We start from the raw sequence: 16085 nt of genomic DNA, 5'->3' as shown, positions 1-16085 counted from the left end.
ATCTTCACCAAAAACTACAGTGTTATTAGGATTGCAAGACTGGATTGAAACAAAAGATGGAAAACATGTTGGAAAATGAGAAAATTATAACACTACAATTTAAATAGAAAAGCAAAGCATAAACCATGATACACAGAACGAAGAGCCAGTTACATGTGAAACTATACAATTTGTGGCTACAGGACTAATCTCTGCTCAATTCACACACTGCCTTAGGGAGAAGACCAGTGCAAGTGGAACACACTCAGCCTTCCTTACAAAATGCTGGCACTACTCATATGCTTTGCACCAAGCATCTATGGAAGAAGTAGTGATGTATATTTTAGCAACTTTTGTAAGCCTATTTCTCTGAGAAATCAGACATAGTGCTTTTGATTGTCCCAGATTTGCTACATCTAACATTTCAAAACAAAAACACTGACAACAGAGCAAGGCACTCATTACGTAATAGCCACAATGATGCAACATACAGTAACATTATTGTTTGAGATGTCAGATTTGCAGTGGTCAAGAATATAACACTAGACATATGGAGGCTTTTGATTTCTGTCAATTCAGAACTATGCTCAGGGATGTTTCCCAAAAAACCATATTGTGCATGCTACAGGGTAGTTTGTACCACTGATAGTCAATCCCTTTTCTGTTCCACATGCCAATGGCACAAGGGAAATATGACTGTCATTGTTCTTCTGTATGAGCAACGATTTCCCCTATCTTGTCTTCACGGTTCTTACACGAGCTATATGTTGGTGACAGTAGGGAGTGTTCTGCCATCTGTTGCAAATGATTGTTCTCTAAATTTTCTTAGCAGTATTTCACAAAAAGTGTATCCTCTTCCCTCCAAGTACTCCCATTTGAGTTTAAAGAGCATTTCCAAAATACATGTGTTAATCAAATCTGCAGGTAGCAAGACTAGCAGCATGCCTCTGAACTGCTTCAATAAATTTCAGTAATTCAACCTGGTGAGGTTCCCAAACATACAGACAGTATTCAAGAATGGGTCACATCAGTGTTCTGTACATCTCCTTCAAAGATAACCAACACTAATTCTCAATAAACCAACATCAACCATTCTTCTTTCCTAAAACTGACATTAGCGTAGTGGTTAAGGTTTAAATCCCCATCCGCTCATCAATATTACCTTTCCCCTGTTTTGTTAAATCACTTTATTTCTTCGAGGAAGCCACAGCCAATTTCAGTTCCAATTCTTTGTAACATTATACCTACATATTTAATAGATATGTCTGTATCAAGCAGGACACCATCAATATTGCATTAAAAAATTACAAGAGTGTTTTCTACTCACCTGCATCAACCTACATTTTTCCATATTTAGAGCAAGCTGCCGTTCATCACACCAGATAGAGATACATCCTGTATCCTCCTACAGTTGCTAAAAGATCACACTTTCTTGTACACTAAACGGCCTTCAGCAAACAGTCAAAATTGCTGCTCACCCTATCCATCAGATGTATAAAGAAAACAAGAGTGGTCCTACCATACTTCCCTGGGGCACTTGTGCCAAAACCTTTGTCTCTAATGAACACCCACCATCCAGGACAATGTACTGGGCTCTATTACTTAAAAAGCCTTTGAGCTACTCACGTATCTGAGAACCTATGCCATACACTTGGTCCTTTGTTAGCAGTCTGCAGTTTGGTGTTGTGTCAAATGCTTTCTTGAAATCTAGGAGTATGGAAACTGTCTGTTGCCCTTCCAAGAAAATGTTCAATAAACAAAACTCGGACCCGAGTGTATAGAGTGTTTTTTCCCCAAGTAATAGACAGGAAACAAGTCAAACATGTCACATGTTCATAGGTAAATGTGACATCATGTACTGATAAGAGTGAGTAGTGCAGTGGTTAAACTTTAAATCCCCACCCACTCATCAATATTATGTTTCCACTTTTTTTTGTTAATTCACTTTAAGCAAATGCTAGAATTATTCCTTTGAAAAGGCCACAGAGCAGCAACTCACAGTGCACAGTCAATATAAAAAATAAGATCTTGACTCAGATAATAACAGCCCTACCTAGCCTTAAGGTTAATGATAATTCAGTGTCTGATGAATCATTAAGATGAACCATATTCTTGTCTGATGAATTAAAATGCAAGATACACATCATTAAATTGGTCGACACCAATAGCTAGGATTTGTGAAGTAAACTGGACACATAAAAGATAAAAGAAACTTGAGGAAGGCCATAACTAATACCACCTTGAAGAACCAAAATGAAAATATATCCACTACACATGTGTAACAGAGAATGTGGAAACGTATGATTAAAACACTGAAGAAAGTCATCAGTAAAGACATACATCTTGTAAAGATACAAGCTTACTGTCAGTCCCCCCCCCCCCCCCCCCCTTTCCCGAACAGGATCATGGCATGCACAAATGCACAAGCAAATGCATTCGTCTTTCATGATTACTGTAATTGGGAAAAAGAAAAAAATTAAATCCATCCAAGTTAAAATATGGAAGAAAAACACCCAAGAGCAATGGAATTAAATACAGCTACTGTGTTCAAGATATAGCATTCTGCTGCAATGGCAAAAGGAATAATCTGACATGAGACTGGGATTCATCACACCATTTGCTAGCTATCAATGTGACATTTGAGCACAAGATGGGCATGACATGCAATATCAAAAGATTTGACTATACACACAATGTGAGTGCCTCAAACATTCAAAATTCCATGTCATGGGTTGGTCAAGCACTGGTTTTTAACATGAGTATACTTAAGGGAAAACTCCTGCCACCAGAGTCAATTGGTCAGCTGCCACTGCAACAATGTACTGATGGCAAAGGTAACTGTCGACTGCTGCCAAGTGTCACAGAGGATAGACAATCCTCAGTGCAGCATATCGCCCACAAATACAATTACGGACAACAGCTGATGTGAAACGATATTATTCAGAACCACATTCTTGTTATAGTGTTTACAAGTCACTGTCACACACATGAAACTCAGCTCACTGCCTAACACACAGCACACAGATTAGTGACGTCACAGGAGTATTTTGAAAAGTACTTGATATGGCACATTCTAGCAGGCAGAGCAACTGGATGAATTCTTGGGCAGGGGATGTCTAAGTGAGATGAAAAGTAGCCCCCCAATGTCTACCTCGGTCCATAACTGTTTGACCATTTGCCTTTATTTGTTCGACTACAGCACATTGCAGATGACCTGCATTGTAGACAAGACTACGCACATTCCCATCATTCCTGAACTGTATTAGAACAATTTGAAGAATGTTCCACACACATAAGGGTGCTTGTGTAGCCCCCTTCACTCCAAGAATACCTGACCTTAATCCTAGTAAGCACTTCTGGGATGTTGCTGAGCGCGATGTGTGCACATTGGGTGTACTTCAGGCCAATCTCTGAAAGTTGTAGGTGGAATTTCAGTGGTGATGGATCATAATGGCTCCTCAATGCTTTTCATATCTCGTTGGGGTCATGCCACAACACTAGAGAAAAGGAGATGCCACACACTATTAGGTAGAGGTGTCTAATCCATTTAATTGAATAAAACATCTGACAGGATTCAAACCACAAAATTCACCATGTCAGGAAGGTATTTTAACCACTAAGCTACACCAAAGCACTGCACAAATCCATATTTTGAGACTCTAGTACAATGTGTGAAATTCTTTTCCATCAGTTACTCATAGAGGAGGACTCTTTTGATAAATGGCTGCAGGGTGTGATACCTGGGACCCTAACCCACACCACCACGTAGATGATTTCAGAAAGTCAAATCCAACGCAGGACACCTCCCTCTGTTAGGAAAATCAATACATCATAGACAAAAAAAGTTTTGTTTAGCTGGCTGCAATCTATGTTTCTATACACTGATATAATAAAGTTCACACAGGGTCCCACATCAATTAAAGAAGGGGCAACGGACTCAAAAGAATGGTTGTGCCTTTCAATCAGAAGGAGCAGTACCATTTCTGTTCCACATCATTACTAGGGATGGAGTACCACCATTTATCTCCCAAGAGCAAACACCAAAACCAGTTTTCAAGATCAATGGTATTCTCTCAGGTGGTGGGGAGAATGCAAACATTTTTTGTTTGTGGATTTTCTGGAAAACCACACCCTCAGGTAACACACATCACTATGAATATACACTGTGTGAAATGGTAGGTATGAAGAAGCTGATACATCCTTACATGTTATTGAATGATATAATTTTTCTCTACAAAAATGATTTCCCATAAGTTTTTAAATTGGATAGGAATCATTGGTCCTACAGTACAGATATTCTGCAGTGCATAATACTTTTTGTAACCCTCTTGGGTATCAATTTACAAAAAGTTGAGATGTGAGTGGTTGTGAGTGTTGTTCTACCAGTGATCTTTAAATTCCTATGGGAAAGGAACTGACTGCCTTACCCTATTACGAGGTAAATGTCTTCACAGCTACTGGGATTACTTTTGAGGTATTAAAACCTCAATCACATTGCTTTGGACTGCTTCAAGGAATACAAATTTTACTCCACATTCCAATCAGTTCTGTTATCAGGAATATTAGATTCGTATTACTCTTGAAGAATCAAATTTACCAATGTCTTTAGTATTTTTTTTATTACAATGACTGGTTCCGACAGATCTACACTGTCATCATCAGATCTCGTAACACTAGATTAGATTAGATTAGTTTTTCATTCCATAGATCCGTGCTGAGGAGATCCTCATGGATGTGGAACATGTCATTTTTTTTTTTTTTTAAAGTTGAAATAACAATACTAATAGTATGAATATATACAATACATCATTTGTTTCTATTAAAATATTCGTCAATGGAGTAGAAGGAGTTGGCCACTAGTAAGTCTTTCAGGCTCCTTTTAAACTGATCTTTATTTGTAACTAAATTTTTTATGTTTACTGGCAAATTATTGAAGATGAGTGTTCCTGAGTAGTGGACCCCTTTTTGAACTAAAGTAAGTGCTTTTAAGTCCTTGTGCAGATCATTTTTGTTCCTGGTATTGTATGTATGAACTGAGCTGTTTGTTGGAAAAAGAGGTATATTATTTAGGACAAATTTCATTAATGAGTAAATATACTGAGAGGCAGTAGTTAGTATACCCAGTTCTCTGAAGAGGTTAGATGTATATGCTTGTTACAACACTGAAAGTCATGTAGTGATTTTCCATCAAATGAAAAATGGCAAGAAACATTAATATATCACAAATAACATAACACACAATCAAACCATACATGTTGTGCTTATGTCCCAGTACACTAATTGCTTGACACCACAATGAACATCTCATACTGTTACAAGATCCAATGATGACAGTGTAGAAATGTTGGATACAGTCGTAGTAATAAAAAGGAACTGGTAGCAATCTTGACAAATCTGATACTTTGAGAATGACTCCCAGATGACCCCCAAAAACAGATGCACTGTCAAAAATATATATTACACTCAACCTGTGACACTACCATGTGACAATTTTAATCTATTCTAATTTACAGAACTGAGATATTTAAATAACAATATGTCATTTATAATATCTTTTCTGTCTTTCTTTCAATATTGAAGTTTGATGCACTTTGGAGCTATAAAAACACCTAATTCACATAGTCAGTCATCAACATTTAGATACTCACATAAATAAGGCCCGTAACTTCTGATATTGTAGATCTGCACATAAATATTCCTGTTGAAACATCACTAAATAACATACGCAAAAGTTGAAACCAATTCAATAAAGGAGTTAAAGATCTTCTGGAGTTTGTGTTAAACATAATGATTTTCAATTTAAGAACAAATCTTATGAACAGACAGAAGTTCTGGTCATGTAATCAAACTTCATTAGAGTGTTCACTAATATTTATGCTGACCACAAGAAAGTACTGACTACAGCATTCACTGTAATCACACAACTGAACTTTTCCTAGGTAAAAAGGTAGAAAAAGAACAATCATTTGACATTTCCGGCAAGTTCCATCCCAACATCAAAGCCACCACTGAACATAATACAGACACTATATGAAACTTTCTAGACCACGTTGTTTCTAAAACAATGGGCACAGCTTCAATGCAATGGCAATTTAATAATTACAACTATTTTTATATTAAATTTTATCTGACACATTAACATCACAAAATTAACCAGCATCTCATTTCCCTTACTGCTACCTGAAAGAAACACTGCAAACCTTAAAGCCAAGTTTGAAATTAGAGTCCTGGCTCAGAAAAAAGTTGTCTTCAATAGCAAGGTAGAATACAAGGATTCCAGTAAGCTACAAACTTCTCATCAAGATGAAATAATGTGTTAATAACAGAATTCCTTTACTCTAAGTTTTCATCAAATAAAGTTATATGAAATTTGATGACTTCTCTTTTACTAAGGGACACAAGCATAATGAACTTCTTTAGTGGGACTGCTTCCTCTTGTCTGTAAATTTTTTATAATTCATTATTTTATCCTATCACAATTTCAACTTTACAGCCATTATCAAATTCAAACATGAAAAGAGTCATTAAATACCCAACATGTCTGAATGACATAATTTCAACAAGGACATGTCATTTGGACATACCTGATATTTAATGATGTGTTTTCACCTTTGCATTTGATAATGGCTATAAATCCACAATCATAATAGTGTGAAACGAATCAATAATAAAAAACTTATGTCAATAGGTGAAAATTTCATTTGAAAAAACTATAAACTTGTTGCTCTGTTCATTAATAATCCTAATGTTTCTTCACAACACTTATCCTTACAAGAATCTTGAGTACTAACACATAAAATATACACTGGAAAACCCTTTTAGGGTTGTTTTCAAACAATTAAAATCAATCACAGATCAATTACAAATGCTAGTGTTCTAACCTGAACAAATACCTGCACATTACATACAATAAATACATATTTTTAAATGGCTTTGTCTTCTGCATGTCATTATTAGAGGTTAAAAGATCATATGCAGATACTCACATCTTTGAGAAGTCGCACTGGAAGCCACGTGTCACATGACCAATCCCAGGCCGGGCTTGTGGTGTGCCATGCTACTGGAGTAGTGAGCAGCTTCTTGTCATCATCACACATAGGAGTGCTGACCTCAAAAGTTACATAACAACTGGGCTGGACACGTTTCTTACTCCTTCTGACAAGTGGAAGATGCAAAGCATTTATAACTTCAATGTGTGCATGAAAGCATGTCTCAGATTTCCTTTCTTCCTGTTGATGTATTGTATCAACTACGGTGCCTGAAAAACCAACAGACACTTCTGTAGATACAGTGTCAGTGGATGATATTTGATGGTCTGCACGTCTTCTTCTTTTGTTTTCTATAATGGCATTGTCAACAGATGACGCCTGTTCATCAAGTTCAGACGAAGCTGTATTCAAGCACATGTATTCCATTTCACTTCCTCTCTTATCCAAAACACGGTATGTCTGGGACAATGATATATCTCTATCTGATGACAAGAAACCTGGATTTAACATATCATCTGTACAGTGTCTATTGCTGCTTCCAGATTTTGATTTTGTGACATAATCGCTATAATGGTATTTCTGAGTACAAGTCTCGCCACTACTGTTAGGATGACCAATAATTGATATTTTCTCTCTGTTTGTAACATGGCCATGGAGATTTCTATTGATATCATCATCAGATGTTGAAATCCCCATATTTGAATCGGCTGATTCAATGTTAGTTTCACTCGATTCAAAAGCGCTGTTCATCAAAACATCGTTGCTGTTATTAACGGAAATTTTATCTTTAGGCTTTGCAGTTTCTTTGTTTGCATGAGGGTTACCATGAGAAATGCGATAGTTTCCCTGCCTTTCATATGGTGAAGTGATCTTAATGCTTTCACCATTCACAAATTTTGGAGGAAACACTGTATCTATGATGCTGCCTCCACTTACTACATGTTGTCTATGACCTGGTTTCTGTTTTGTTGATGAGTCATTAGAGCTGCAAAGATGACTTCTTTTATGTGCTGGATTAGAATGATTCACAATTCTGTTATTACAATCTTCATCATAATCATACAATTGTTCACAATTCAATTTTTTATCATTAGATAGTCCATACCCCTCAGGCATGAGCGAATACTCAAAGGTTTTGATCTGAGTCTTCGTGCCAGCTGCCAAGACGACTAATAGTTGCCCAACTTTCAACCCAGATGCTGGATTCACAATGTCAACCCATCCATCAAGTCCAACAACAGGACTCTAAAATGGAAGAAAACAGAAATTAAGTATTTAAATATTCTCCAGAAATGCTTGTTTAAGAGTAAAATCTTTTGTAACAAGTTTACCTTTTGTGTGAGCCATTTTGCTCTCAGAGTTTGATTGCAGAAGGCAGTGTAGAAAGGCTCTAGAGACATTTTCACAAGACCTAGTAATTTATTGTCACACCAGACTTCTGTTACCATTATATTGTTATGACACCTTTGTAAGAAATTATTGTCTAGGTACACAGGAAGGACCTGGAAAGAAACACTCGAATGAAGTTCTGAATTATATTGTTAAAATGCAACAACAAATTGTCACATTTCTGGAAAAAAGCATATTATAAAAGGAAGAGTTCTGTGGTACTCTTTATTACTGCTTAATAATAACATAAAAGTGAAGAAGACTGTTTTACAAGCAAAACATGCAGCTTAATTTTAAAATAAATATCTGGGAATCTATACCTCATGGAAGTCGTACTTCGGAGATTCTGTGCCAGATTGAACACTGCTCCTGGACACATTTTCATGCCAAAGCATGCGTGTCACCAAGTATGTTGTTTCATATCTAAAACCACAGCCTTCTGGGATGTGCAGAAGAATGTGTAGTAATATCTGAAAACATACATAAATTGTTAACTATCTACATTGATGAGTATTGTAGATAACGGTGAGACTCGATGCCTCTCAGAAACTTCAACTGTATGTGATTGTTAAATGTCCTTCACAAAAGAATGAGAGATTAGGGGTAGTTGGAAGCGAGAAGGAGATATTATAGAGGAAGGCTTTACAGCAATCAGTCACTATTTAGGTGTTCAAATTTATTTTGCTATCCTTTTGTGTTTTGTATGTTCTCACATTCATTTTTTGAAGGTGTGATTTTAGTTTAACACTAAATAAGATAATTAGAACAACAATGTTTGCACTTGTTGTTGCAACTTCTTCTTCCTTCATGTCAGTGTGGCTATTCATATCAGAATGCATTCTGATAAAAACTCTGAAGGTACAATACACTTAATGCAAGAAGAAGTTCCTAGTAACAAGAGTAAATAAAATCTAGGCTAAACTAAAAGTGTATTGTCCAAGGAAGGGCAAGAAAATTTAACAAATCAATCAAGGGCAGTAAAATGAAATTAAAATGTATATAGTGACTGAGTGCTGCAAATTATTCCTCAGTAATTCATGTTACAGTCATACTGTTTAAATTCCTATGGCAAAGATAATCATGAGCTGAGAAAGATGGAGTAAACTAACCTAACAACTTTGATGAAAGATTGTCCTATATTCATTCTTAGAGAAACAGGAAAACATTTTCTGCTGAAAGGGAATAAATGAAAGGAAGATGCGTGCTGGAAGCTGCAAATATCAAAGGAAGTGTACATTCATACACACAAGCAAGTACACTTCATGCACACGTCTGCCAACTCTGGCCACTCAGGCCAGAATGCATTCTGGCTCTGGCCAATGCTTTGTGTAAGTGCCTTTTTCATTGTGCTTGTCTTCAACTTAATGTGTCATCTTTATGTTATACAGCAATCTATCTTTTCCTACACTGTACATTGACCAATAAAAATTCTAAGTCCTGAAAATGAATTTTGTCATAAGAACATACTCAACAGAAGATATTATTGGATACTGTGCTCAAGTAAAATGTTAAAAATCATAAATGAGATGAAATTTATGATTTGATCACAATTTCAATGAATTTTCTATTCTAAAAAAATGTGAGATGATGAATCATTCTTTATTGCCAAGTGAATAATGAAACTGCTTACCAATCTGTAAAATAATCTTATCTTTACTCTTCAAAAGCTGCATAATGAGATTTCTGTGGAAAAGGAGAAGGGGAGGGGAGGTAGTCACTCTGCAAATGTTCCAGGAAGAGGCTGTTGCCTTGTCTAAAAAGGTATGTAATTTGCGATTATATGCAAGTTGTGTATAACTGTTATATTCACTGTGATACAACTCGGAAGAATCTAACTCTTTGAGGATTTACCAACACAGAATTTGGTGTGTCACAGTGCATGGTGAAGGAACACCAAAAAGTTAAACATAGCTGAGTGCGGTTGATGAAAGTTCAATGCAGTCATTGTTATACATACAACACATAAAACCACCTTTCAATAGCACCTTGCAAATTGTCTTAGACAATTTCATTTTAAAAAAAAAAAAAATTGGCGTACAACCAACTGTAAGTATGCAACCTTTGTAAATGTATGTATAATACTTGGAATGCAGAAGCTTCAACAATTCCCACAAATAACGGAGAAAATTACGTATTACAACTGTTATGTACACGATTCTATCACACTATTCGATGTTAGTCAAGCTGAACGTAATAATTTAGCTGATAAATTAAACACAATGCGTTCATGGTTGAAATGGAAGCAAACAATAGTCTCAATTTCTTAGATTTGACATTAACCAATATCAGAGGTGAACATGTATTCCAATTATTAGAAAGTTTACAACCACTGATGCCACTGTTTACATGCAATCCTGTCATCTGGAACAATGGAAAACGTGCACATACTTTCATGCTATGATTACTAACTCCGTTCATTATAAGAATAAACCTGATGTAAATCAACAGAAATGCAACGATTGGTCAGCAGCTGTAGCACATGTACATCGTTGTTGTTACGCTCTTGGAAGTAGGTCGTACTTATATATAAGATACCTTATTACTATGCTATTGTAAATGATAATTTCAGATATTCTAATGTATTAATAGCCATTTGCATTTCTCTTAGTCACATTTTAGCTATGTAGTTTTTATTTAAAAAATTGTGTAAAGTCCCAGTGTGTGTACTGTTGTGCTCCGATTGTCGCGTTGTTAATACGTAGTGTGAAAATGGCTGACGCTGCTTCTGCTCCATTGTGAAACACACACGTGGAACACCACTAAAAATGGTGAGAAACAGACTGTGCTGAATGTTTTTAACAAGTTGACAGAAAACTATCCATCACTAGTGATACGGCAGACTGCAGAAATGACATCTGAATTTACTGGTATAGCTGGCCGGAGTGGCCGTGCGGTTCTAGGCGCTGCAGTCTGCAACCGAGCAGCCGCTACGGTCGCAGGTTCGAATCCTGCCTCGCGCATGGATGTGTGTGGTGTCCTTAGGTTAGTTAGGTTTAATTAGTTCTAAGTTCTAGGCGACTGATGACCTCAGAAGTTACGTCGCATAGTGCTCAGAGCCATTTGAACCATTTTTTACTTGTATTTCTGTGTCAATTGTTCTTAGTGCACAGAAAGAAAAACAAAATACGTGCAAACTCTCCACAGTAGGGAAGACAGGGAAAAAGTTAATCGTGTGTCTTACGAAAGTGTGACGATTTTATGGTAAGTGCTGTGTTGTCAAAGGTGCATGCATTTTTCTTCAGAAACAAGGTGCCCACAAGAGATAAGATATTTAAAACTAAATTACAATGAAGATTAGCCCAGTTTTAAAGGGACAACTTTTCACAAACTAATGTGAGACATCGGTTTCCAGTTAGAAAAAAGAAAATGAAACAGTATAGTAACGGACAGAGATCATATTTCTTTGTGGAGGATGCATTACCTTTGCCAGATTCGCAAATTTAGACATGAGATCTGGGATAATGCGGAACATGGGCTGGCACAACAGTTACTGGTAAGAGCCAAGCTTTTGTTGCATGTCTGTCACAAGGCATAAAAAACCTGACATGAGAAGGAAAGAGGTTAATTATTGTGCATATAGGTAGAAAATGCAGTTTTGTGGAAGGTGGTGATTTAATTTTTGAATCTAAGAAAACAGGTGATTATCACAAAGAAATGAATGGTGAAGTGTTTGTTAAGTGGTTTAGAGACGTTCTGCTCACATTAAAGTACTCCAGCATTATTGTAATGGACAATGCATTTTATCACAGCATGAAAGTTGAGCGTAGGCCGCAAAAATCTTGGAAAAAGCAAGGCATTGTAAACTATTTGGTAGAAAAGGGAGCCAATGTCTATCCTACTGCAATGAAAGTTGAATTGCTGCAACAGGTTGAACGTTGTACTGTAGACCAACACATTGTTGATGACATAGCTAAGTCTGAAGGTCACACGGTCGTTAGGTTACTACTGTACCACTGCAGTCTGAACCCAACAGAACTGATCTGGAGCCAGGTTAAGGGGTTTGTCGCCAGAAATAATATGACAGTTAAGCTGCCAGGCATACTTAAACTAATGCGTGGAGCTTTGTCACACATCACTGCTGAACACTGACGGGATGCAAAACAGCATGTCATTAAAGAAGAGGAGAAAATCAGGTGTTTGGATGGATTCATGGATCTGTTGTTGATAGCCTCGTCATCAATGTAGCAGATGACAGTTCTATGACAGAAATGGATTCCTAAGATTTCGATATGGAAGGAGTTCAGATATTACCAGACAGCTGACTCCAAGTAACACCTTCAGAGGCTTCAATATTTAACTATACGTAAAATCCCTCCAATACTCTCTTAAATTACACACAGCTTATGCAGAAAAATTACCCCGTGGTTAAGTTAGGAATTTTCACCACTCTTTTTTATTTACAATAGTATGTTACCTAAGATTGAGAGCATGTTACGTTTTCCATCTAGTCATCTAAGAACTGTATTGTGGCAGCTGCAGTGTATTATTCCATTCTGCTTGAAAATTAATGAAATTTGAAGCTGTATTGCTTCTCTGCTGGTCTCTTTTTACATGTGAACTGCAGCTATCCACGTCACTGCAGATTAGCTGAACCTGCTGACCGGCCAGTGCTGACCAAGTTAAATGTACCGGTAAGGCTGTCGTCCCATATTATCACTGAGTCAATGTGCACTTAATGCACAGCATAAAACATATCCTTATTATTGTACCTAAATGTTTAAATCAGCTTTATTCTTATGATGAACGGAGTATAAAAACACTCAAACTGCCATTAACTGAAAATGAAATAACTATTGAACTTGATATCTTAAAGCAAATAGTAATGAACAACAGATATGGAATCAATCATGTGGCTTCACAGTACATGAAGAGAAAATAGAAAGTGCAGCATACGGCAAAGAACACAATGGGAAACAGAGGAATCTATAATATGGATGAAAAAACAATGTATGTGCCGATGACTTGTTATGGTCAGGTACCCAACAAGATTGTAAAATATATTCATAATGACAAAGTTATGTTTCCAAACAAAAGAACCACTTGAAACCCAATTACACCACAAGATTGATAATAACAAGAATTCATTTCAAAGTTCAAGAGTGTACCAAATCAAGTGTAGCAATTGCAGAAAATACACATGGGACAAACTGGGCAATACTTTGAAATTAGATTTAAAGAAAACTCATGACGCCATAGTAATAAGACAGCTTTCAATGCACATCTGATGATTGCACACTGTTGAATGCCTATAAAGAAATCTTACAATATCCTGTAGTGCAGATAATGGGCTCTCACTAGATATATTACAATAACTTGAAATTCACACACACACAATATGCAGGATCCTGCAAATGTGCTGAACTATCAAAATGGTTGCTATGAGAGTTCCTTTTCTAATGTTTCTAATGCTCTCATCCTTCACTGGAATGGAGAGATGTGGCATCTGACAAATCACAGCACCTATATGGAAGGCAGCAGCTGTGCTGAGCCTACTGCACACTACTGAGAACACGGGAGTAAACACAGTGGCACCACCAGCACCAACAATAGAACATTATGGAATCGCCCAGCAGAGGGCCCTAATAACAATCTATTTTACTGCAGTTTCATTTTAGCAGTTTTAATAACAACCTTTTATCACTATAACAACATTTACAACTGCTTTTTATTAATGAGTCTTTCTGGCTGTATTTTTCTTTAATGACACATTTTACAAAATGTGTCTGATTATGATTTCATTAATTGTTTATTATAGCACTTGTATTTTATTATAAAATTTATAAAACTTGTTCTGGATGTTAAATTAGCTACAAAAAGTATACATATATTTTTAAGATTTGTTTAGTTATTTTAGAGGATGATAGTCCCTGACATCAACGTCAGTTAACAATTTATCATATTATTTTTTAAATATTTTTAACAAAACATTTTTAAAAATTTATAAAGTTTTCAACTTTAACTATTGTGTTTTTGAACATGTTTTTAAAATATCAGTTTTAAGTAATTCAAAGTACTCTGTTATTTGCCCAGTTTCACCTATGTTTTTTCTGCCCTGCCCTTCTAGCCCCAGCCTCCCATTTCCCTATATATAACCCTCTCACATACAACCCCTATATAATTGCAGAGGACAATATTTTAATTGTGGTCTTTCACCACATGGTAGTATGATGTACATTCACTGAAATATTTTAGTTAACATCATGATGTTTGAAGACCCTTGCTTTGTAGCAAGTTTCGTCACATCAGAAGATGGTAGCTGCCTGCTGAAACCAGTAATGTGAATACTTTACACATATTAAAGTTATTGTTGATGTAATAAATTATTATAAAAATATTGTTTTTGTCAAAATTACTTCCTTCAAAAATATCCTGTGATATTGATAACAATAAACAGAGCCAATGCCTAGTAAAAAGAATAGAAACTAACTATAAATATAAGTGTAAGTAAGATAAGGCATATTAAGCAGATGAAATATACCAACACTGTCTGAGTGCAGCATCAATGATACCTACAATTCACAGCAGTGTTTAAGTGGAATTAGCTCAGACACTGAGGAGGAGAAAAGCAAAAAGCAGGCAGCAGTTAATCTGAACAGGACTGAACAATTATAATATCTTTGTACTATTAGATGTATCAAACTCTTCTATACAGACCATTCTCAAGTATTGTTTGACTATACAGAGTTCTTGGTAGGTCCAATGAGAGGATACACTGAGAAGATCTATAGAAAAGATGTAATAAGTGAAACAAAAATGTGAATGGGCAACCACTATCCTCATATTGTTCACAGAATTTGCCACTGTATCAACATAGGACGACAGGATACTACAAAGCTTTGTTCAGATTGAGAAAGATAACTTAGGGACAAATTCAAGAAGTCACAAAAAAATTAATAAATACCTGTACAAGAGGTATAAACAATCTCATGGGGCCAATAGTCGCTGAAAGAGTATAGATATATGGAAGCTCATCCAGTAACAATATCGATAACAATAAGTAGACCCTTTAAGAGCTTGCTTTAAACAGTAACACTTCACATATTGGATGACTCACTGAACATCAGTTATCATAATTCAGAACAACTTTCTCAGCCTTTCCCACATTTCCATTGTTTACAGCAAAATGAGATGTAAGTAAATGCTTTTTTGTACAAAACAAGATTGAAATAAATGCTTCTCTGTATCCCATTATGGATTATACAATTGCTTTGACTACTATCCTTCAAACAATAGCCGGCCGGAGTGGCCGAGCTGTTCTGGGCGCTACCGCTACGGTCGCAGGTTCGAATCCTGCCTCGGGCATGGATGTGTGTGATGTCCTTAGGTTAGTTAGGTTTAAGTAGTTCTAAGTTCTAGGCGACTGATGACCTCAGAAGTTAAGTCCCATAGTACTCACAGCCATTTGAATCTTTCCCCCCCCCCCCCCCCCCCCAAACAATACAAGAAACCAAATAACAGGCAAGCCCAAATAGATTTAACCCTTAAGGAGACATAACTGTGTATAAAGTGCACCACTCACAAATAACATTGTTTTGTACTGTTACATTGTTGTTTTACAATTGTGAGCCAGTACTTATTCCTTCATTATTGCTTCAACTAACACAGTAACAAATTATGTTGTCATACATCCAAATGAGCAGCAGTAACATAAAATAAAATAGGTGAGTAAAAAATTTACAATCCATGCAAGAAAATGATCCAGATTCCGAGCTAGCAGCACAATCCCAC

The 16085-nt window shown here is 36.3% G+C and overlaps 1 protein-coding gene across 1 annotated transcript in view; it reads right to left on the bottom strand.

The window, feature by feature from the left end:
- LOC126251661 (C2 domain-containing protein 3-like) overlaps positions 1 to 16085 on the bottom strand; it is a 71878-nt gene that overhangs the window by 21879 nt on the left and 33914 nt on the right. Inside the window, exons 7-9 of the mRNA XM_049952232.1 lie at positions 8678 to 8827; positions 8300 to 8470; positions 6966 to 8213 (exon numbers count right to left, since the gene is read on the bottom strand). Of these exons, the coding sequence (XP_049808189.1) occupies positions 6966 to 8213; positions 8300 to 8470; positions 8678 to 8827 (1569 nt within the window). The remainder of the gene's footprint in view (positions 1 to 6965; positions 8214 to 8299; positions 8471 to 8677; positions 8828 to 16085) is intronic.

The sequence above is a fragment of the Schistocerca nitens genome, chromosome 4, assembly GCF_023898315.1.
Source record: "Schistocerca nitens isolate TAMUIC-IGC-003100 chromosome 4, iqSchNite1.1, whole genome shotgun sequence".
Lineage (NCBI taxonomy): Eukaryota > Metazoa > Arthropoda > Insecta > Orthoptera > Acrididae > Schistocerca > Schistocerca nitens.
This window is presented reverse-complemented; position numbering and strand designations above follow the sequence as displayed.